At 53.0% G+C, this 22,022-nt stretch overlaps 1 protein-coding gene across 1 annotated transcript; it reads right to left on the bottom strand.

The window, feature by feature from the left end:
* Window positions 1–1,298: 1,298 nt before the first annotated feature.
* XKR5 (XK related 5) lies at window positions 1,299–21,047 on the bottom strand. Its single transcript, XM_045879509.2, is given in 12 exon segments — window positions 1,299–1,594; window positions 1,597–2,100; window positions 2,103–2,225; window positions 4,267–4,378; window positions 10,293–10,462; window positions 11,945–12,076; window positions 12,079–12,153; window positions 13,139–13,223; window positions 13,225–13,324; window positions 19,125–19,156; window positions 19,158–19,312; window positions 20,990–21,047. Coding segments are annotated over 12 exon segments (1,842 nt in total).
* Between the last annotated feature and the right edge of the window lie 975 nt (window positions 21,048–22,022).

The raw sequence follows: 22,022 nt of genomic DNA, 5'->3' as shown, positions 1-22,022 counted from the left end.
GGGTAAGCTACTCCTAATATTCTAGGGAGGAAAGGAGTAGCCTCTGACGTGTGGGAGCTGGTCTGGTGCCCACATTCCTCCGAGCCCTTTGTCCCACCTCTCACTGAGCCGCCCCCACGGGGTACACCCCCCCTGGCTGCAAAGGGTCACGAACCCACCTGCTTCAAGGTCAGGTGGCCCCTGGTGCTCTTGACCTGAAGGCATTGGCCTTTCCCTCTAAGAGTATCATACTTGTGCCCCACACATCCCGAGCACAGAGATGAAGACACGTAGTGTAGAGAAGTGAAACCCTCTGTCCTGTAACCGTTTCTTCAGGGGTGCGAGGGCATTCGGTCCCTGGGGAGCCTTCGGGAGGGTCCTGGCCCAGAGAAGCGCCTTCTACTGTCCTGGGCAGAGTCTCCAGTGCCATAGCCCACACCTTCCTGACAGAGTATCCCCTTGGCCAAACGCTGCTCAGGCTCCCCTGAACTTTCCAACGAGGCCTACTTCCACACTTCTCTCTGCTTTGTCCAGTTTTAGCAAGAATCCTGCTGCGTCGCTATTAGCAGAATCCTCCACGCTCAAGGTCTCATCCCCTTCTGTATCTGGTCAAATTCCCCAGGCCCCACCGGCCCCAGGTGAGGTCGGACCACCTGGCCTGCCTTCAGCGCAAACCCTGTTAGGTTGGTTTAGCCAGTCTTTCCCTTACCCCTCAGGCTTCCTCTCGGTACACTTCCATCCACTGACCCCACTCTGTTCCTTGACCCTCAGTTCCCACTTGTCCATGCTGTATCCGGAATGGAGTCCAGGTGTAGACTTTTCTCTTAACCCCTATTGCAATGGTCCTCGATATCATCTGCTTTTACTGCTTGCGCTTCTGCCCGGCTCTGGTTTGTCTCTGACGCTCCTTCCGCCAGGCAGCGGCTGGGGGCTCCTACAGGTACCTGTCGTACCGACGTTCAGAGCCGCTGTCTGCTATCTCCCTTGGCGTCTGTGGCCAGCAACAAGGACAATGACAATCTGACAGCTCACTGCGAAGTCACACTACACTTCCTCTCTGACGCCTGACTCTCGTCCCTGAACCCAGAGGTGTTTGGGAAAGCTAGAGCGGACCCCCCGCAGACAGCGCCCAGCCCTCCACGTGGGCTCTGCCTTCTGCTCCTGTGGTTTCTGACCGCACTTCTTTAACCAGCTCTGAAGGAAGGCTTCCAGAGACATTGGAAACGCTTGTCCCCAAGAACCCGCTTTAGGGGAAAGCTGAGATCACAAGTAGCGTCTCACATGGAACAGAGGAGGGAAAACAGTAATGAAGTGTGAGGTCAGCGGTGGAGAGGAGCCACCTGACTCCAAGTCGCTGGCCGGCTGACCTGCGGGAAGGAGGGCTGTGTATTTAGCAAAATACTAAGGCCTAGGATCGGGCTGATGTTGGCTATGGTGGCAGGGAGGGGCCGCGTGGCCGGCTGAGGGGAGGACTCTGCCCTCCTCCCAGAGTGGGATGTCTGCGGAGTCGCCTGCCTGCCTTCCTGAGGTGAGGCTGGGGTCCCCTCGGCCGTGGCACTGAAGTACAGCATGGAGCTCTCCTGTCCTTCCCCTCCTCTCCGCCCACCCGCACCTCTGCTCCTTCCTTCGGGCTGTGCTCCCTCCATGCGGATGACTGCTTCTGGGCAGGAGCTGGGTCATGGCTGTCACTGGCAAAAGGGACCAAACTGGAGGTTTCCAACAGGTCCGCCTCTGAGTTCAGGACACCTTGAAACTCAGAGCCTTTCTCTGAGGACAGGGGGTCCTGAGGTGACAGTGGGAGCTCTTGCTGGGGAAACAGGGGTGTCCTCTGCTGGGTGTAGTGCTGGTTCAGCCCCCACGAAGGGGGACGAAAGCAGCCAGGACTGTCTTCTCCAAAGGCTGCACTGATCTTAGACCCATTTCCTGTTTCTAGGGCAAGTTTCACCAACAGCCAGTGATGATGACTGAGGAAACAATCCTCCAGAGCAGTCTGGCTTTCCAGCCCAGCCTCTGGGGGTCCCCAGGGTGGGCCGGGGGCCTTCCCCAGACTGGCGAACTCGTGACTTTTCTCCTGGCGTGTGCCCGGGCTCCCTGGCCTCTCCCCAGCTGGAGCCAGGGCCCGGGAGAAGTTTCTGTCTCTGCTTTATCAGCCCCTGGATGCCCCACGACTCCTGGACGGACACAGCCCTGCCAGATGCCTGTGGGTCCAGGGTGTAGCGGTCTGTGATGAGTTAGCGAGACACTGCCTGAGAAAGAGGCAGAGAAAGAAGAGCACAAGGTTATGTTCCTTGAAGTCCTGCATCTTCCCCGTGGTCTGAGAACTCCAGACTCTGGAATTCCGAGTAGGGGAATATAATTGGGATCCCAAACAGGACTGTTGGAGTATCAGAGCTGGATATTCTGGGGGAAGTTAAGGAGGCTTCAGCTTCCACAAGCTGCAAGTGTTTCTAAACGGAAAAACGTAATAACAAAGTTTAATCCTATCGATACTATGACTTTTTTCTCTAGGGCAGCTCTAACTGAGCACTCTAGGTGTGTGTGTGCGTGTGTTTGTGTGTGTGTGTGTGTGTGATGTCCAGTAGAAAGGCTCATTTTACTTTCAAATAACTGGATCAAATGCTCAGAATGCAACCATCCACACACCAGAGGATGGACTCCAAAACTAGGGGAGGGAGAGGCAAGGAATAACCTCAAACACAAGACCCAAGTAAAGGTTAAACATATCCATCAAAAACCCCATCTCAAGGAGTTTCCATGCGGAGCAACAACACTTCCTTTGAGCATAAACATCTTAATCACGTTGTTGTCAGTTTAATTTATTTTGATCAGAAGTGTTGACTACGGCAATAATTTCTTTAACAGAGCATTCCAGTAACCTCCCACGTTATTTCCAGTTTCCTGTTGTACTAGATCAAGTGCCGGGTTTCAAGGCGCTCATTATAAACAGCAAGAAACCTGGAGTAGAAGCGGGGGGGAAGCGCCCGAGGGGCTGGCAGACTGCGGTGTGGGGGAGCTGGGGGAGCCGACAAATGACCCCTTGGATCCTCTCCGACTACTTTCGGGGGATGAGGCATGGGGGGTCACAGTGGGCCTCCAGCAGGGGAGTGGAGACAGCATTCCTGTGGGATGAGTGGTGGCTCTGTGGTGGGTTCCCCTCAGCCACTTCTACACATTATTTGGAATTCTCACAATGATGTCACCCATCTTTGATAATGAGCCACCCAAGGTCAAAAAGGGGAACTAGCCCCCCTCCTCAGGCAAGTCCAAAGTACATGCATCTAATGAGTGACCTTTCCATGGGGCCACATCATTCATAAGGTTCTGGGTTGCAAACCCAATCTGGCATGCAGTAGGTACTCAATAAATGTTGGTCAGGGGAGCTCAAGATGTCAGCCAGAGCCATCTGCTTCAGAACTTGTACGCCTTTGCCGACAGCTCACCCACCATCTTCCTGCTGAGGACTCCCTCCAGGGCCACTTGGGAATCAGGGGTTTGGGCAGCTCCAGAAAGAGGGGGAGAAGGATCAGCAGCTGGGTCTGTCTGAGCCCCTCAGGCTGGGAGCTGACCCTTGCCCCCAGCTCCCCGCTCACCATGCCCTGGGTCACTGAGAATGAAAACATCTTTCCTCCCCCGTCCCTCCCACTTTTATTTTTATTTCCCAAGCGTAGGGAGGAACGCCCTCTCAAGCTTACATTCATCTGTTAAGCCAAGTTAACACAGTGGGCATGGTGCACTCGGAGTCATTCATTCATAAAGTCAAGCTAATGAACTAAAACTGCCAGGCACTGTCCCAGATGCCAGATTGGAGCGGGGTGTGAATCCCAGCTCCACCACCTACAGAATGTCTGATCTTATGGGACATTACCTGACTTGCTCTGTGCCACCTTCCTCAGCTCTGAATTGGGGGTAATTCAGCGTCCACGTCCCGGGGTTCTTGTTGGTAAGTAGCACGTGGTGTCTTGTCTGGGGGTCCTTGCTCTGCTCCCCCCGTGCTAGGATGCTGAGTGGGGAGGGACAGGGAAGACTCATGTTTAACCCCAGCCAGAACCCCAGGGAGGAGGCCCCGCCCACGAGTCCTTACGGATAGAAGTGGACAGTTTGGGTCCAGATTTGCTTGGGTTCTACTTCTGATGCCCTGGTGGGGACCATCGGCAGTCCAGTGAGCTCCACTCCTTGCTCTCCACCTAACTGCTTCTGAGGAGCTTCCTGCTCTTAGAGTTAGGGCATCTTAAAGAAACAAGTTGGGGTTGGGGAGGGAGGGAACAATAAGGCAGCGTTGGGCCTTACCAATCAGAAATCTGGACAAGACTCCAGCTACGGTCCACAGGCTGGTCTGGGAGGCCCCCTGGAGAAAGGCAGTGGACAACAGCAAAAGGAGGATGTTCTCCAGCAGCATAGTCTACGGGACCAAAAGGAGAGTCACCACCCCTAGTCAAGTGCACATGGCCTCAGGGACACTCCCATCCTAAATTCTGCAGCAGTATCCTTCAGTGTTGGAAGCTTTGTCCTCAATGCCCACTGGGGTGCCCACGGCTGACTGGGCCCCCCTAGAAGCAGGGTCAAGGTCTGAAAGAGCTTCTCTGGCAAAGGGGGATTCTCCTGGTTCTCAGTGCAGTTTATTAAAATATCTGCAGAATCATAAATGCACAGGGAATAGAAGGGCATAGTCCACGTGGCTATGGTGGTTCCCTTTGCTGAGTCAGGCGGGGCTGAGAGAGGAGACTTTTATTTCCAACTTTATACATTTCATATTCTCATGTGAACTGTTCACGTGTCCTAGTTTTATGATGCAATAATTCAAAGTATCTGCAGGGCTCACAGTGCCACTGAATTCCAGTAAACTAGTGTCCCAAACTTTTATAACAACTTTAGTATACTTTAGTATTGCTTTGTCGATTATATGCCTCTTTAAAGGTAAATTTGGCCTGTGGCCTGGTAACAGCACTCCTGATGGCTGAAAATGGGGCCTTCCTCCACGGTCAAAATGGCGGCGGCTTCTACAGAAGGCTCTTTGTACCCCTCACCCAGGCGGGCTTCTTAACTTTGGTTTCCAGTTTGTTTGTTTTTAAGATTTTATTTATTTATTTGAGGGAGAGAGAGCAGGGGGGGAGAGGGAGAGAGAATCTGAAGCAGACTCCATGCTGAGTGCAGAGCCTGATGTGGGGCTCGATCCCACAACCGCAAGATCATGACCCAAGCCGAAACCCAAGAGTCCGACACTAACCCGTGGAGCCACCCAGGTGCCCCTGGTTTCTAGTTTTTATATATAAATATATATTTCTTAGGATAAGTAAACAAATTGGACATAATTAGAAGGTGGTATATTTAAATACTGTGTATGAGGTAATACTATTAGGCCAAAAGTCTTAGAAAGCTTTGCTGTGGTCATTCATGGGCACCATTTTAACTCCAGAAAAGTAAAATAAGGAGGGAATTGAAAGCGTTATGAAGAGCTACTCAACAATCCTGAGAACGCCCACTCTCCCCAGGCCTTCCGGCTCTGGGCGGCACTGTTTGAAAGGTCCAGCAGGTATTATTTCAGGACTCAATGCCACAAAACTTGGAATTTCTCTCTCTCCTTAAATTAACTGCATCTCATCAGCTATCTGGTCCTGCTGAGTCAAATTCTTAAGTTTGTCTCAAATCCATTGCGTTTTTCCTGTCCTCACAGCCGTTTTCATGGCAGTTCTGATCCTATTGCTTCCTGTCTGAGTCCTGTGGTTTCCTGTCTTCATTCCCTGTTCATGGTCTCTCGTCCACACCACTGCCAGGTGATCTGTTTCACCTGCAGATCAGACCTTGTCATCCCTCCCTAACACACCTGGAAGTAGCCCCATCTCACCTGAGGGGCATCAAGACCCCACTCCTTGACAATGCGGGCAATCCTGTTTACAATGCATCCCCAGTCTTCCTTTGCAGAGTCATCTTCCAACCCGCGCTCCCACAGGGACTGTGCTGGCTACCGGGATGGGCCAACCTGCCTGAGCTAAGGGATGCCCGGGGGCTGGTAAAACGTTATTTTGGAGTGTGTCTGTGAGGGTTTCCAGAAGAGGTTAGCACTTGAATCAGTAGACTGAGTAAAGGACCTGGCCCTTACCCCCTCACCAGGGCAGGCAGGCCTTGTCCAATCTGTGGAGGGTCTGAATAAAACAAAAAAGTGGAGGGCACCTGGGTGGCTCAGTTGGTTAAGCGACTGCCTTCGGCTCAGGTCATGATCCTGGAGTCCCGGGATCGAGTCCCGCATCAGGCTCCCTGCTCGGCAGGGAGTCTGCTTCTCCCTCTCACCCTCCCCCCTCTCATGTGCTCTCTCTCTCATTCTCTCTCTCTCAAATAAATAAATAAAATCGTTAAAAAAAAAAAAGTGGAGAAAGGGCAATTCTCTCTTTTCTTGAGCTGAGACATCCATCTTCTCCCTTCCTTGGACATCCAAGCTCCTAGTTCTCAGTCTTTTGGACTCGGACTGAATTACACCACATTTTCCTGGTTTTCCCACTTGCAGAAGGCATACTGTGGCCTACCTCAGCCTCCAAAATTGTGTGTGCCAATTCCCACAAATCTCCTCTCATGCATGTCTATTCAGCCTATCAGTTCTGTTTCCCTGGAGAACCTTGACTGACACAACACCACCACCAACAAAGACTCTCTCCTTGACCAAACCTGGCTCAGATCGGCATCTCGAAGCCCTCTTCTTGCCTCGGCCTTAAGCCTGGCCTATACAAATTGCAGGCATGTGGTACAAATGCCTTTGTCAACCACCCCTCCCCCCCCAACACATTAAGAGACTTGAACAAACACTCCCATAGCTCCTAACAACTCAAGGCTGCCTCCCTAGGGTGATGAACTGGCCCCAGTTCAGTTTCTGCCTAAGAAAGCTAACACCGCCAGGAAGATTTACTCTCTGTTCCAGCCAAAATCTGCTGAAAGGCAGAGAGGCCGTGAACCCCCTCTTAGATGAGTTACTTTGGAAAGCTTGCACGTACAAATCCCCGTCTCTGCGTCTCTGAGGTGTAACTCCTCTGCCACCCAGAATTGCCTCCTCAAGGACCAGCGAGCTGTCTCTCTGACATACCAACGCTCAAGAACACCCTCCCGGCCCAGGGGTGGGAGGGCAGCCTGCTCTAACTTGCATGAACACCGCCGCCTGTCATGTGAGAAGTGAGCTCCTCCTCCCGATAAACGCAGATGGCAGTCACCTTAACCACCCCCTTTCCCGCTGTTGATAAATTTCCATCTCCCTGACCCTGCTCAAACGTCCGATGTCCCCCCCCCCAGTCCATGCCCCCATCCTCCCTTAAAAATGCCCAGCCACCGCCCCACAAACAGATTTACGTCCGTTCTTCGCTGTTGCGACGGACTTAATAAACTTTGTTTCATCGCCTTTAACCAGTAGTCTGGCTCTGCTCGTCTGATGCCACCCACGCTCCTTTCCCGCGGGCTCCCTGACACTCCGTCTTGTTTCTGCAGCTTTGCCTGAAATGGCCCCTCCTCCCCACCCCCTTTTCTTCCGGCCGGGCTCATCCCCCGAGACCAGCTCGAATGCCCCCTTTTGTAAAGCCTTCTCGGACGCTCTCTGTCGGCCTCTTGTATTCCTGCGGGGTGGTCTCCGTCACAGAGCTTGCGTTCATGGGTCTGTGTCTTTGGGGCCCCTGAGGCTCCACCTGCCCACACGCCGGCCTCTGAGTCCACTTCCAGCACATGGAGGAAGCTGTATGTGCACGCTTAAGTGAGTGAGCTGGTAACAAGTGGAAGACATCAAACCTGGCTTTGCAGGGCATTCACAAATCATCCAGAGGCCGGCCGCCTCCTCTGGAAGGGAAGGGAAGGCGAGGCGTTCTCAGTTAGGCTGGCCATCAGCACCACCTGACCCTGCTTCCAAAACACCGATTCCAGGGTCTCCCTCAGACCTGTTGGGCCTGAATCCCTGGCAAGGCCCCTGAGTGCCTCCGACAGCCAGCCAGGCTGAGAAGTGGGGGCACAGAGGCCCCGAGGCCCTCCCAGCTCAAACGCTCTCAGCTCCACCGCCCAGCCGCGTGGCTTGCTGGTTATAGCTGGGCTCATAGCATCAGACCACCTGGATCTGAACACCGCCTCTGTCTGCCCAGATGCCTGACTTTCCATGCCTCAGTTTCTGTACCTGTAAAGTGGGTTTCATCTCATTGAGTGCTGTGAGAAGTAAGACAGTTAATGAGCTTAGAACAGTGTCTGGTGCATGATGATCCTGCCCAAAATGTTAGCAATTACTAATGATTCTGTTGTTACTCCCAGGACCTGAAGACGAGAACAAGAGGTCATAGGAGAGTAGGAAAAAGTTCTAGCACAGAACCTACAAAACTACAAATGCTTCATACTTCTGTTGAGTGAATCAATGAAAGAGGAAGTCCAGAAGTTCCTGCTTTGACCTTGGGGGCACGGTTTCCATTATTTAAGCAAAGCCATTAACCATTAAAAAACAGAGCTACTCCAAGCCCCCAGGCCCATCCTCCTTAGAAAGTGATTTCTAAGTACTCTGTGGTCTTTTGGCTTTTGGAAAAACAACAACAACTTTCTCTTTGCCAACAAAACACAATTTACCCCAAAGGAGTCACTTTCTCTCTGGGTCAGGGCTCATGTGTCTTCCAGGGAAGGTGCCCGCTGGGGAGGGGCGAGGTCCATGAAAGGACAGCGTGGCAGGCCTGCCATTTACGGGGTGTTGGCAGGAGGCTTGGACCAGACACCCAGGGATCAGGGCCCGGCCTGGGCAACATCGCCGGCCGGCTGGTGACCCTGGACGTGGCAGGTCACCTCCGTGAGTGGAGTCCCCGGCTCCGATGAGCACGCTCAGCACCCCATTAGGCCGAGCGGAGCCTGAAGGAGTCTGTAAGTCACCCGGGTGAGGGCCATATGGCATGCCTGCACTCCAGTGCGGTCCACTTTCTCTCCTTCCCACTTACCTGCTCTGACCTCTGGGTTCTCGTGACCGAGTGAGCGGCTGGGAAGGACAAAGTTTTGTTTCCCTTCCTCCCGTAACAGCCTCTCAGACTCCTGGGGCTAGGACAGTGACAGACGGCAAATGGAAACCCTCTCCGCGTGTCCCTCCAGCTCATCAGGCACGCTGGCAGGGGGACACCCTGCTCTGCAAACGCTAACTCTCTTTTATTTGCGTGCGTGGAGTGGGCTGGAAGCTGCTGCACCCCCAAGCGGGGCCAGACCCTGCGTGTTCCTCGTCCTCCCGCACAGCGAGATGGGCACGCTTACTCCTCGTTCTCAGACGTGGAAATTGAGGCTTGCAGAGGCTCCATAACGTGTCCAACACCACACATCCTCACGGTCTGTGGGCCCCATGGCCTGTGGTTGATCACCTCCTAAAAGCAGGAGGTGACCACACCACCCGCCTCTCCTGGACAGGAGCTGCCCCTCCTGCCCCTTCCATTTGCTCATGGCTCCGTCCTGCAGGGTCTGCTCCCCTGAAAGTCTCTTCCCCCATTCATCATCAATAATGGCCATGAGGCGCTGGTTCTTGTGCCCCAAGTTACTTATTTACTCTTCACAGGGGACCCCGGGAAGAAGGTGGATCTTATATAATCGTCACAGCAACACCAAGAGGCCTTGTTCTCAATGTGTGATGAAAAAACAGGTGTGGAGCGTTCCAGTCCCCGGCCAAGTGGGCTGGTAACAGTGAAGGGCGAGCCACAGTCCCAAAGCAAGCTGCCTGATCCCAAAATCTGTGCTCTGCAGTGCCGGCTACTTTTTCTCTCCCCCGCTCTTGGCAACGCAGCTTGGCTTCCACCTTCTGGTCCAAAGCATCTCTGGTCATCCCGGCAGGAAGTGATCCTCACCGTCCTTGTGAGCTCAGGCAATCTTATCTCCTAGGATTTACCCACATTCTGCTTTGTTGTTTGGTTATCTGGGTATGGAGTTTATCCCCCTGCTGGACTAGAAGAAGCCTGAAGACAGGCCTCCTGTCACCTTCGTGCCTTCTGCACAGTCTAGGGCCATGCCTGGAACCCAGTAATGATGGAGTTGATGAACAAGGACACCGTGTATGTGACTTAACATAGCTGAGCTGTGATGCTAGCTATCAGACGTAAAGAGTGTCTACAAAACACAGTTCTTGCTACGGTGACCACCGTGCAAACAACTGGATGTCCCGGTACCATCTTCAGAGCTTGTCATCATCTCTGTTCAAGATCCAAGCTCCTTTTAGAAGGCTTCCTAAGACTAAGCTGTTCCTTCTTACATAGCTGTGTGTACACGAGTACACACACACACCCATGCCCTCTGTACATAGAAAATGAGCACATTTAGGATTAAAGAAAGCCATCATCCCCACTTGCCATGTAAAACATGGCCATCCGATGTCAGGAAGGGCTGTCCCAGAAGTTGAGGTAGCAGAGGATGTACCCGGCCCCCACGAGCAGGTCGAACAGCTTCCAGTGGCAGATGCTGTCTACGATGTCACTCCTCTGTGCCACCAGCCAGAAGGTCATCACCAGCCCGTGGGCACCTGGAGGGAGGCAGGCCGAGGACGTCAGCGTCCAGGAGGGGAGGGGGCGGGGCAGGGACACGGAAACCAGGGCCTCGGAGCTGTCCTCTCTGCACTGACCACACCTGACTCAGCATCCAGTGATTCGACAGGAAACCCACACCTTTTATCTTTGCCCCTATTGTCTCACTGGATCCTCACAGTGGGTAGTGAACTGATGTGGGGATGAAAAACAAAGACTAGCTTCAGTAACATCTTGCAAACCTCACTTCCTGATGCCCTTCGAGTTCAGGAGGTGTTGAAGGAGGCAGTTAGGAACCCCCCGTCTCCCTATGTTTTTAGTCATTGCTTCAAGCCGCAAGCCTCCACGTCCAAAGAGAAGAGCTATATGTGATCCAGCTGTAATTTCTAGTCCCACATTTTAAGATGGATAATACCTAACTGAAGTTGGAGCAGAATTTTTTAAAATGAATAAAACAGTTAATCTTTCTTTAGGAGCACAATTTCTTTAAAAAAATTTCTCCTTTCTGTTAACACGTGTATTAAGGCTCAAGTCTAAATATTTCTCAATGCCTCCTATTCCCTAGAACGTGAGTACACTGTTCCTTGTTGCCGAGTGTATTTGCTGATGTCCAGAAGAGATACCTCTCCTTGGCAGGGACACCCAGATCCCTGCAGGACTCCTGCAGGGTCACGCAGACCCCGTGGCCACCACTCTCATCCTCATGCGTCTAGACCGAGGGCTGGGGGCGGGGCTTGGCTCAGTGCAGGTGCCCTATTGGAGACAGAGAAGAGGTCCAAAAGCCAGCATTCAGAAGAAATGGAGGGCTTTCAGAAGCTGTGCGTGACATCAAAGTATGTACTGTATATTTTGTATCGTGTCGGGACAGGCAGGACCCTATGCCTGTTTGTCTACAGAAGAGATTTCAGCCCGTGATACAGAACACGGTCTGTGTCGTGTATCGTGAGCACAATTGCAGCTGTGCTCTGGACTTGGCCGGGCATCGGGGCTGGGCTCCCTAAGCTAAGGGAGTGTGTCTGCAAAGAGAGGCACCCTAGGCTCCTCCCCTCCATGGACGCTCATGGGGGATGGAGTCCATTCCTCCATGCTCTGACTCTGGACTGGCCATGACTACTTGGACACGGAGAATACGGCAGAAGCCATGCTGACCCAGGGCCTGGCCAGTTTTAAGAGGACTGACAGCTTCTGTTTGCTTTCTCTCAGAATTCCCAGCTGCCGTGTCCACAGCCTCAGCTGCTCTATTGAGGAGAAAGTGGGCGCCCCGGGGTGCCAGGCATGTGAGCAAAGACGCCGTCTGTACGGCCAGCCCAGTGAAGCCTCCTTATGGACCCAGACACCTGCCGCCCTACTGCACCCACCTGAGATCCCCCACCCCCTGGCAAGAACCCCCCAGGTGCCCAGCGAGCCCCCCAGAACCGAGGTGGTTTTAAGGCATCAAGGTCTGGGGTGCTTTGTTACACAGCCACTGACAGCCTGCTTACCTCCAGAAACCAAAACCCAGATGTGGTAAGCTCTGAAGAAGAGAACCAGGCTCAGGACACGGACCCCCAACATGCCCATCCTCCAGGGCTGCTGGTAGAAGAGGGTGGCCCATGGCGTGAGGAGCTGACCAGCTTCATGAAGCCCATGCAGTAGGCATGGCACACCAGGGCCCAGGCCAGCGCGGCCCAGGAGCACAGCGTGCTCAAACCTGGAGGGGGAGCGGACAGCAGCGGTGTTTGTGGGGCGCCTAACCTCTCCATAAAACCTGGCTTCCCCACGGGCATCCCTAACCAAGCACCTGAATGGGTGGACAACACCACCCTGTGTACAGACACGCACGCCTACGCATAGGAAGCAACAAGGACGCGTGGGAGATATTTTCTCTGCATGATGCAGTGGGTGCTCCTCCCCAGCAAGGGAGCGGGGCTCTTCCCTTGTCCGCCCTTTAGGAAAAGTGGCCGAGTCCTTGATCCTCTAAGCCCTCCCGTCGAAGCTCTGTCAATGATGAAGCAGTTAGATGGCCCTGACCATGGTATTCCCTCCCAAATGCACTTTGCTGTTCAAGCCCTAGGAAGCAGGTTTAGGCACAGCAATAAAACAATAACACAAATTGTGCTGGGCCCCACCATAGGGACGACCAGAAGGACAGGGCTGTCATGACTTGCATGCATTTCATGTAAGCACACATAAATGTGGATGCTCGGAAAAAGAGAGGAGGAGGAGGAGGATGCTGGGAAAGAATCAAGATGTGACCAAGAGAAAACAAGACACAGAGAGCCTTCACTGCAGAAAATGCAGGTGGGACACACATTCACTGGATCAGAGTTGTTCTCAGTCTCCACAAGGCTCTCAGGCTCAGGCCTCTGTCTGCGTCCAGTCAGGCCAGTGACTGAGGACGCGGGAGAAACAGGCACACAGATCCTACAAAGGAGCCGTGTGGGGTCCCTTCCCAAGGTGTTCCCAGGGTAATGTGACCATCTACAATTTCTACTGCGTGGACTGACCCCCACCAAAGCAGCCAGCCCCAAACAAAAGCCGATTCGAACCATCGTCTTGTGCTGGTGAGTGCGGGCTGCCCTCTTTCTCCCCAACAGGGGAAATCATCGATTGCCAGGATTTACTTACATCAGGCATTCCTTTGCGTTCCCCTTGTGAAGTCAGGCGGTCCGTGCTCGGGGGTGGGCTTTTCTCACCTGGCACAGTATCTGTGAAGTCCAAGGCGAGGAAAACATGCGTCTGGAGCAGCAGGTGGGGCCCCGGCTGCATCAGAGCTTCCAGGAAGGCGGGGGGCAGACAGGTCAGCCTCCTGCAGGAGCACCTGGTCTCGGCAGGAGGCTTCCCGCTCTTTCGATAGAGCAGTGGACGCAGCATCCCAATGCCTGAGGAAGAGCAAGGGCCCGGGGTGCAGAGTCAGACATTGACAGTTTCAACAGGATGCCCCACACCCCTTTTCCTGGCCGATCAGTGACAGACACCCAGCATTCTAGAACAAGCTGCCCTGTCCAGGCATCAGAACCCCTGAGCTGGTGATCCTGCTCCACAAGGCCGGCCAGAGGCCCACTCTGCCCACATGTGGGCGGGATCGGGGTGGCGCGATGGGAGCCTGGACCAGACAGGCTTGCTGGGGGCTGCTCTGGGCCCTGCAAGGTCTGGCGCTAACCCTGACCTGTGTCTTCCACCCCAGGACTTCTTGGGATGGGAATTAATTGGCTCAACAAATGCGTGCTGCAAGGCATCATGCTGTCCTTGCTTTAGAGCACAAGGAAATGAGAAAACTCTCATCCTCATTGTCACAGAACGTGGAACTTTGTGTGTCTCTGCAGCTGGGGCAGGCACAGGGCAGAACAAGGAAAGAAACGGGGGCTTCCCTGGGGACCAGACAGGGGGCTGGAGCGTGACGGGAAGGTGTCACAGTCTGGCTGGGCGACCTTCCTACAGTCGAGACAAAGGAAGCAACACGAAAGAAAAGAAGTTCGGAAACGTTCCTGTGTCATCATGTTTCCCATCAACCCATCCTAGAAACTTCTGCCTATGCTCCCGGCTTACGAAAGCTGTCTGGAAGGTGACATGGGGCCCCATCCTTTACCACCTGAAGAGTCGTGCAGCAAAAGGGAAAACGAAACCACTCCCCAGGCACACACACTGGGGCACCGTGGACTTGGGGTTTTCACACAGCAGTTCTCCCTCGTGCACCCAGGTCCCCCCTCGGCATCCTCACGAGCAGGAACGGGTGATTACTACACCTGCTCACAGCAGGGACAGCTGTGTCCACCCAGGCCGTCTGGGACTGTGAACGTCTGTCTTGTCCAAGTTAAGAAAAATGGGGGAGGGTATCTTAATTTATCTCATCCTGAATCCGAGCAAGATGCATCTTTAAAGTCACCTGAAAAGCTCCTTCCGTAAGGGCCTCCCTAGGACTCTGGCTATGCAGATTACAAGCCTCGCTCTGATCTCTGGCCAACACGTCTGTGGCCAGAGCGGACAGGGGTCCTCTTTGAAACGGGTTTATTATTCATGGTTCCGAGGGCCCAGGAAAGATGCTTAAGGAAGCGTGTTCCTTTTTCATGATTTGGAATCCTGGAGTGAACTGATTTCTTACTGAGTCTTTGAAGCTGTGAGATCTGACACAAGCATAATGTTAAGAAAAAAACCCAACAACAACAACAACAGAGAAGGTCAGGACTGCAAACATCAGGGAGGGTAGCTTTCCTTCCAGTCCCGAATCATCTGTTCTCCCTCTTCCTACCCTCCCTGAAGCCTTCACTAGGTCAATGTGCATTTTCGTTGGGTTTTTGCCACCTGCTGGAGATAGAAGGCATGAAGGAAAGGAAGCAAAGGAAAGACTTTCTCCAGAAGCCCGGGGCTCAGCTGGGGAGAGAAACCATATGCTCATGAAAAGTTTAAGCAGGAAGAAAATCATGTCAAATCGAGCTGTGGATCATGGTGGAACGAGTCTGGGGCCCGAGGACAGTGTGGTCAGGGAGGGCTCCCAGCAAAGAAGGGGCGCACGCACCTTGGACAGGCAGATGGGAGCAGGGCTGAAGAGAGCTCATGTGGGGCCGATGGGGCAGGAAGCGGCCACTGAAATGGTGGGTCCATGCTGGGGACAGCGAGGTAGGGGCCGGACAGCAGGAGCCTCTTCTGGTCTAGCTGGGGGTTTAGGTCTCGTTTCTAAGAAATAAAGAGCCGGGGGGAATGTAGTCCACCTGGTTTTGTGAATGGGGTGTCTGGGTCCCGTGACAGAGAGGGGAACTCAGGTGATGACATCACTGGAAACTGTTGGGGACACCGGGGTCACAGCTGAGGCAAGGTGGGGGTGGCAGCAGGAAGGGAGAGGACTGGTCACTATCTCCGTCAAATTCTGTCCCAGGGGTTGATGCCTCATTCTGGGTCCCCATCGGCTCCCGCCCAGATTTCTGGCTGCTTGCCTGGGTCCCGGTGTCTCCCCACTGTGCCCCATGGTCTCTACCGTCCCCACCACCCCCACCCAGGGCCTCACTGGACTGTGTTATTCTGCACCCATTAAACATTAACTCCTGAACCCCCCGCATCACTGTTCTACTTTCTGTTGACTAAGAACCTTGTGTAACTGGATTATACAATATTTGCCCTTGTGGGACTGGCTGATTTTACTTAGCCTAAACCCCATTGGGTCTCCAATGCCTGGAGGGTAAAACTCAAACTCCTCCCCCAGTTGCAAGTCCCGGTGTGACCCAGTCTAATCTGTCTCCAGCCACACTCCTCCCATCTAGAAAATTCTCACCCTGCGCTCACACTGCTCACCAAGCACACCGCCTCTGGGAGGTTTTCTGCCTCTGCAGCGGGGGCAGCTGTTTTCCAGCTGGGCCACGCCCCCGTGCCCAGGCTGGTGGCCCCCCCCACCACCTCAGGCCTGATGCTTGGGCTCCAGCACCAGGGTGGGGTTCCCAAACGTGAACTTTAATCACCTGGAGCCCTGTTTAAGTATATTTGCAGGACCCCAGGCCCAGAATTTCTGATTAAATAGATGCATTTGGAGAATCAGAGAAAGTCTGCTGTGATGTGATGTGGGTCCAGGTGCATCTTGAGGTCTTGCATTTTTAAGGAGTCCCCGGTGGTGATCCGTGGCTGGTCCCCCAGCACGGCAAACACCTTCTCGCTGTTCTTCTGAGTTCCCTGCTTACAGCTGCATCCCGGTTAGGCCTCAGAGCCCACATCTCCATCCCGTGCGTCCAGGCCCTTCTGCCACACACATCTCCAAGCGTGAACAAACGCGCACCCAGCGCAGCGCAGCGCAGCGCAGCGCAGATGAGGGTATAACATTTCTAGTTGCATTAGGAACAAATGCTCCAGGCGGACCCTCAGAAACACAGTAATTAACGTAACTTCGGAATGAAGTTTCTCAGCAAGCTCTGGTTTGTCCTAACAGCTTAAGTAAGAAGCCATACATACCCACTTCATCTAGAACAGTCTATCACAGGCCCACAGCTTGAAGAAGATGCGTACTGCCCTCCATCTTCACGCTTTTTGGTGATGTTGAACCTGAGATAGTGAACAGCTCAAGGTTTTGGGCTATGGCTGATTCTTTTTTTAATCTTTTTTTTTTATTGTGATAAAATACAGATAACCTAAAATTTGCCATCTTAACCATTTTAAGTGTACAGTTCAGTGGTATTGATAATTTATTAAATTAACATAATTTAAACCAATGCTACAACAGATTATTAATAATTTGTAGTAATTCATAATGGTGTGCAACCATCCCCACCATCCATCTCCAGAATTCTTTTTATCTTGTAAAACTGACATTCTGCACCCATTAAACATTAACTCCTGAACCCCCCGCATCACTGTTCTACTTTTTGTTGACTAAGAACCTCGTGTAACTGGATTATACAATATTTGCCCTTATGGGACTGGCTGATTTTACTTAGCCTAAAGTCCTCAAGATTCATCCATGTTGTAGAATTTCCTTCTTTTTAAAGACTAATTAATACTCCATTGTGTGCATAGGCCACATTTTTCTCATCCATTCATCTGTTGATTTGCTTTGCTTGCTTTGCTTCACATTTTTAGCTATTGTGAATGCTGCTGCCATGGACATGGATGTATAAGTATCTTTTCCCAACCTTGTTTTCAATTCCTTTAGGTACATACCCAGAAGTGGAATTGCTGGGTCACATGGTAATTCTGTTTAACTTTTTGAGGAACCTCCATACTGTTTTCCAGAGTGGCTGCCCCCACTTGCATTCCCACCAACAGTGTAGGGGGGTTCCCCTTTCTCCACATCCTTGCCAACATCTGTTGTTTCTTGTGCTGTTGATTTTAGCCATTCTGACTGGTGTGAAGTGGTATCTCATTGTGGTTTTGATTTGTATTTCCCTGATGAGGAGTGATGCTGAGCATTTTTTCATGTGTCCATTGGCCATTTGTATGTCTTCTTTGGAAAAATGTCTGTTCATGTCTTCTGCCCATTTCTTGATTGGATTCTTTGTTCTTTGGGTGTTGAGTTTGATAAGTTCTCTGTAGATTTTGGATACTAGCCCTTCATCTGATGTGTCATTTGCAAATATCTTCTCCCATTCTGTCGGTTGTCTTTTGTTTTTGTCAACTGTTTCCTTTGCTGTGCTTTGGGGATGGGGTAACTGGGTGATGGGCATTAAGGAGAGCACTTGATGTGATGAGCAAAGGGTGTTATATGCAACTGAAGAATCACTAAACTCTACCTCTGAAACTAATAATATGAATTAAAAAAAAACTTAGAGCCAAATTTGTGGCTCACTGTGAACAACTATGTTTTCACTTTATCCTGTTTTCTGACCTATTGTTCCTCGTCCTGACTTTTCTCATATCTTTTTTTTCCTTTTAAATTATGTTTTTTTTAGTTCCCCTTATTTTTTAAAATAGAAAGAGACATAGCTGACTAGTTGTTCTTCTTGAGGCCTAATTTTCATGACTCTCTTCCCTATCCATCTTAGTGTTAATACATACCAGAAACTCATATCACCGCTTACGAAACTTTGAGGGAGCATGGAGAAGCAAAGAATGTGGAGCCAGAGGTGGACACCAGCAGCATGAATACAGATGCATTGTGGGCCTGACACAGCCCCGTCCCTGCAGAAGGCACTGGACTGGATGGGCCTGAGGGTCCTCACAGAGCCCCAGAAGGCAGACTTATCTGGCAGTTATTCTGGAAGCTTCTCTCAAGTGACTGGCATTCACTGAACTCTCCTTCTGAGTTATCACATGTTTGGTTATCTGTCCTCAAGGTCACATACAGGGCACCCCAGCCCTTAATGGGTTTCCTCCTAGGCTGGGCTGAGGGAAGGGGCTGAACATCTCTACTATGGTAGATGGTGCCCAGGAGGGCCTTGAATCCTGAAGGCATAAACCACCAAGAACAGCCAGCAGCAAGCTCAAACTTGCACTGACTTCCTGAACACCCTTCCAATCCTCGGCCTTTAGGACTTAACACACATGTGAGCTGCATGGCTTCACTGATATAATCACTAAACTTTTCTCCCCTTTTTTTTTTATTCCTGGCACCTAGGGGATTATGAGGTGGCTAAGAGCTGAAATTTGCCATTTACATAAGCTCACAGACAGGTCTCTCCTGACACTCCAGGTATCCAAATACTCCCAGTGAAACCAGTATCTTACCTGCAGAGGGCAACCACAGGTAAGGCTCCTGGGCACCAGGCCCATCGAGGCTGCTTTGTGTATGGAAAAAAAAAAACAAACCTGGGCCTGGCTCTCAAATGGCTTTGTCCTGAAATAAAGCCTTGAGCCCAACGTCACCAGGCCAGCTCCACGGCCTAGTCTGTGGCTAAATCTATGTCACCTTCTTCAACTAAGGTAGCAGGGGTTTAAATGCAACTGCCTTAAGTGAGGCCCTTTCTACAGCTCCAAAGCCTTGACCAACAAATTAAACAAGAGCAAGACGGAATTTGGCCAAAGACACACACACACACACAGCTTTGGAAGGGTCACAGCTGCCTCTGGAAGGAGCTTCCTGATGTTAGAGACGCTCAAGGAAGTGCAGGCTGGAAGAGGGGATGCCTATCAGAGCAGGGGTTCAAAGTAGTGGCTTTGAGCATCCTTCCAACCTTGAACTTTTATGACCCTAGGATAGAATGCATAGGCTCCTACTGCACTTAAGAAATCCCTCTCCACGGGTGAAAGGAGGCTGCTTGTTCCTACCGCTTCCACAGGCCAAGCTGAAGGAGCGGGAATTAGTACGGCCAGCAAACAATGACCTTGGTGTCCATCTGCCCAGAACCACAGATCGCTCAGGCCCTGGACCAGGAAGCCAGGTAGTAGCACAGAAAGGGCCAGCCACCCCCAGAGGAGCTGTCCTGGGGTGAAGTCGTAGACTGTGGAGTAGAGGCCTGCGGGATGAAAGAGGAAAGGCGAGAGGGTGAGTGCAAGGCTGGAGGGGAGAGTGAGGGCCCCTCCAATCCCGCATCCTCAGCACGGGCAGGATTCCCTGCTGGACCCAGTCCTGGAGCAGGCACGGCCAGCTCGCATTCTAGACAGGCCTGTGGAGGGATGAAGGTGCCAGGCTCATGGTCACAGAGAGAGGCTGTTGGCTTGCCTAGGACAGCACGCACAAAAACTACTTGGCACCTGGTATGTGCATTTAAAAAATGCTAATCCTCCTCTCTGGGGATTTATTTTTTAATTTTTGAGGATGCTAGGGTAAAGTAACATAGAGGAAAGGGACAAATCTAGGTGAGGGTCTGTACTCCCAATCAGTGACAGTGGGGGGGAGGGGGGCTTGTGTCTGTCCAGCACCAGTAGGTGCACAAATTCACTCTAGTCGTTTTATGTGATCATTCCTTGAGTTTTGCAATATTTAAGTTTAAAATGGATTTATGGGCACACAAAGCTGCGAATTGTAGTGGAAACGCAGCATTCCCCCGGGACCAGATAGGAACCCTGCAGGGCTGGACCGAGGGGCCAGGGAATGGACAGGCTCTGCTGGGAGTCCTAACCACCTGGGCTTTCTGCTCCCCACCCCCTCTACCCACCAAGGTAAACGAGGGCTTCCGGCACAAACAAGTCTTTGGAGGAGTCACCACCCTGCCTAGGCCCAGCAATGCTGAGGCCGTAGTTGGTTCTTGGGTGAGAGGAAAAGTGGGCACAACGTCTGCGGGAGCACCTGGGGTGAATACCGACACGGGGCTCCTGTGTGGCCCGAGGCCAGCCTGTCTGGGCGCTGGACCAGGGAGATTTGGAACAGACCTCCCTCGCTCCCTCGGCCTCCTCCCGGGTGAAGATCTGGCCCAGGGCGCCACCGAAATCGCGCTGCGGGGACGCCCCAGTGGGACCCACAGGGACAGTCTTGCAAACTGGAGATTCCACCAACCCCGAGGCAGCAAGTTGCCCACAGGGGTAAAGCTGAGAGCCGCCGCCCGCCGGGGGTCCCCAAGTACGTGCGTGCTGGGAGGGGCGCGGGGCCCTGGAGGTCTTGAGGCTGGGACTCATTAACCCCCCACCCCTCCCCAGGGACCCCGCTGAGACAGACCCATCAGCAGGGAGCCCGGCGCAAGCGGGCGGAGGCCTCCTCCTCCCCACAAAGAGTTACAAGTTCAAAGCAGAAAGGCGCTAACCGGTGTTGCCATCTTGCTGGGCCAGGACGAGCTCCCCCGGCAAGCCGTCTGGCCCAGTCCTGAAGCCCGCAGCGGATTCAAAGTCCTCCAGGCCCACGCGGCCGCCTCCCCCGCCGCCGAGACCCCCGGGCAGGCCGGGGCGTGGGGGTGGAGGTGGGGGTGCGCAGCTCGCACCGCGGCCATCGGCTGCGTCCAGGAGGCCTTTCCGGAGGGAAGGGGGGAATACACGTGCCCAGGCTCCAGGAGAGGACCGTGCACCCGCGGGGACCCACCGAGGACGGGGAGGGCGGGCGGGGTGCCACCGTGCACGCACGGGCGCGCGGAGCCTAGCGCCGTCCGGGGCAGGCTGCCCTCCGCGGCAGAAGTGGCCCGTGCGTCCCGGGCGTCCGGATGGGTCGGGGGCTGGAGGGATGAGCGGGGCAGGCGCCCAGCCTGGGGCCGCCCGGCACTCACGCGCGCTCTGCTCGGCCGCCAGCAGCGGGGCGGACAGCCCCAGGGCCCCCGCGAGCATCCTCCGCGCCGCCGCCCCTTCCCCTGCCGCCGCCTGGTGGGACCCTGGGGGCGCCGACTCCCTGCTGGTTTATCCCAGGCGGCTAGCCGGGGACAGAGGCAGGGCAGCCCTGAGTCTTCCGGTCCCTAGGTGGGTAAGTACAAATCAGATCAGGCCCCTCGATGTGGGCAGAAGTTTCCTCTGCCGTTCCCCAACCTTATAAGGGGCCCTGGAGAAGTACTGCGTGATGGCTGTGACTACAGGTGGGCTGGTCACGAGGTGGTTAAACTGGTCACTGCCTCTGGGGCCGCTGAAAGCCCAGTGAACCACTAGTCAGTGCACTGGGATGTTAACTGGTCTCACTCTCAAATCCATCCGGATCTCTGTCCTTGCAAAAGCCTTTTCCGGTAAATCCGGGCTTGAGGATTAACCAAGATTGCAGTGTGCGAGAGGTCAAGCTGCGCACTGGAAAGCTTTCAGGATACATCTACCTACCTCACTCTATAGACTGTATGCAGTATAACTTGGTGATGGTGATGGTGAATTTGGGGTCTTTAACTCCTAAAGCAGGCAATTAGCCAAACCATTCCTTCTTTTTATTTGGGAGGAGTTTCCAGCCACCATCCTTGAGTCAAGGGCATTTGCCACACTGGTTTAATTAGATGGACTACTGCCCCCTTCCCTACAAAAGCCCTGTAGTAGAAAAAGCCAGAGTTGAAGAACTTACCATCTTGGAGGGGAAAAATAGTTAGACCACTCAGTGAACCTGTAAAGCAAAGGAACCCACAAAACTCTTGTGATTATTTTCCTTTTACCAAAATAGAGCCACAAATTCAGGTATCTTCGGTTCTTCCCCTGTGATGTTTATAAAATGCTTTGTTTCATTGAAGATAATGCTTGTTTGTCCTAAGAGGCTCCCCACCCTACCGTGCCCATTTTCCATTCACTTTTCAGGGCATTTCTGGTTTTCTCATCAGAAACAAGTTCTGCTCTTCT

The sequence above is a fragment of the Mirounga angustirostris genome, unplaced genomic scaffold (genome assembly GCF_029215605.1).
Source record: "Mirounga angustirostris isolate CCGP_5_RB_7025 unplaced genomic scaffold, mMirAng1.0.hap1 SCAF_2, whole genome shotgun sequence".
NCBI classification, from domain to species: Eukaryota; Metazoa; Chordata; class Mammalia; order Carnivora; family Phocidae; genus Mirounga; species Mirounga angustirostris.
Note: the sequence above shows the minus strand (reverse complement) of the source record. Positions and strands in the feature narration are given on the sequence as shown.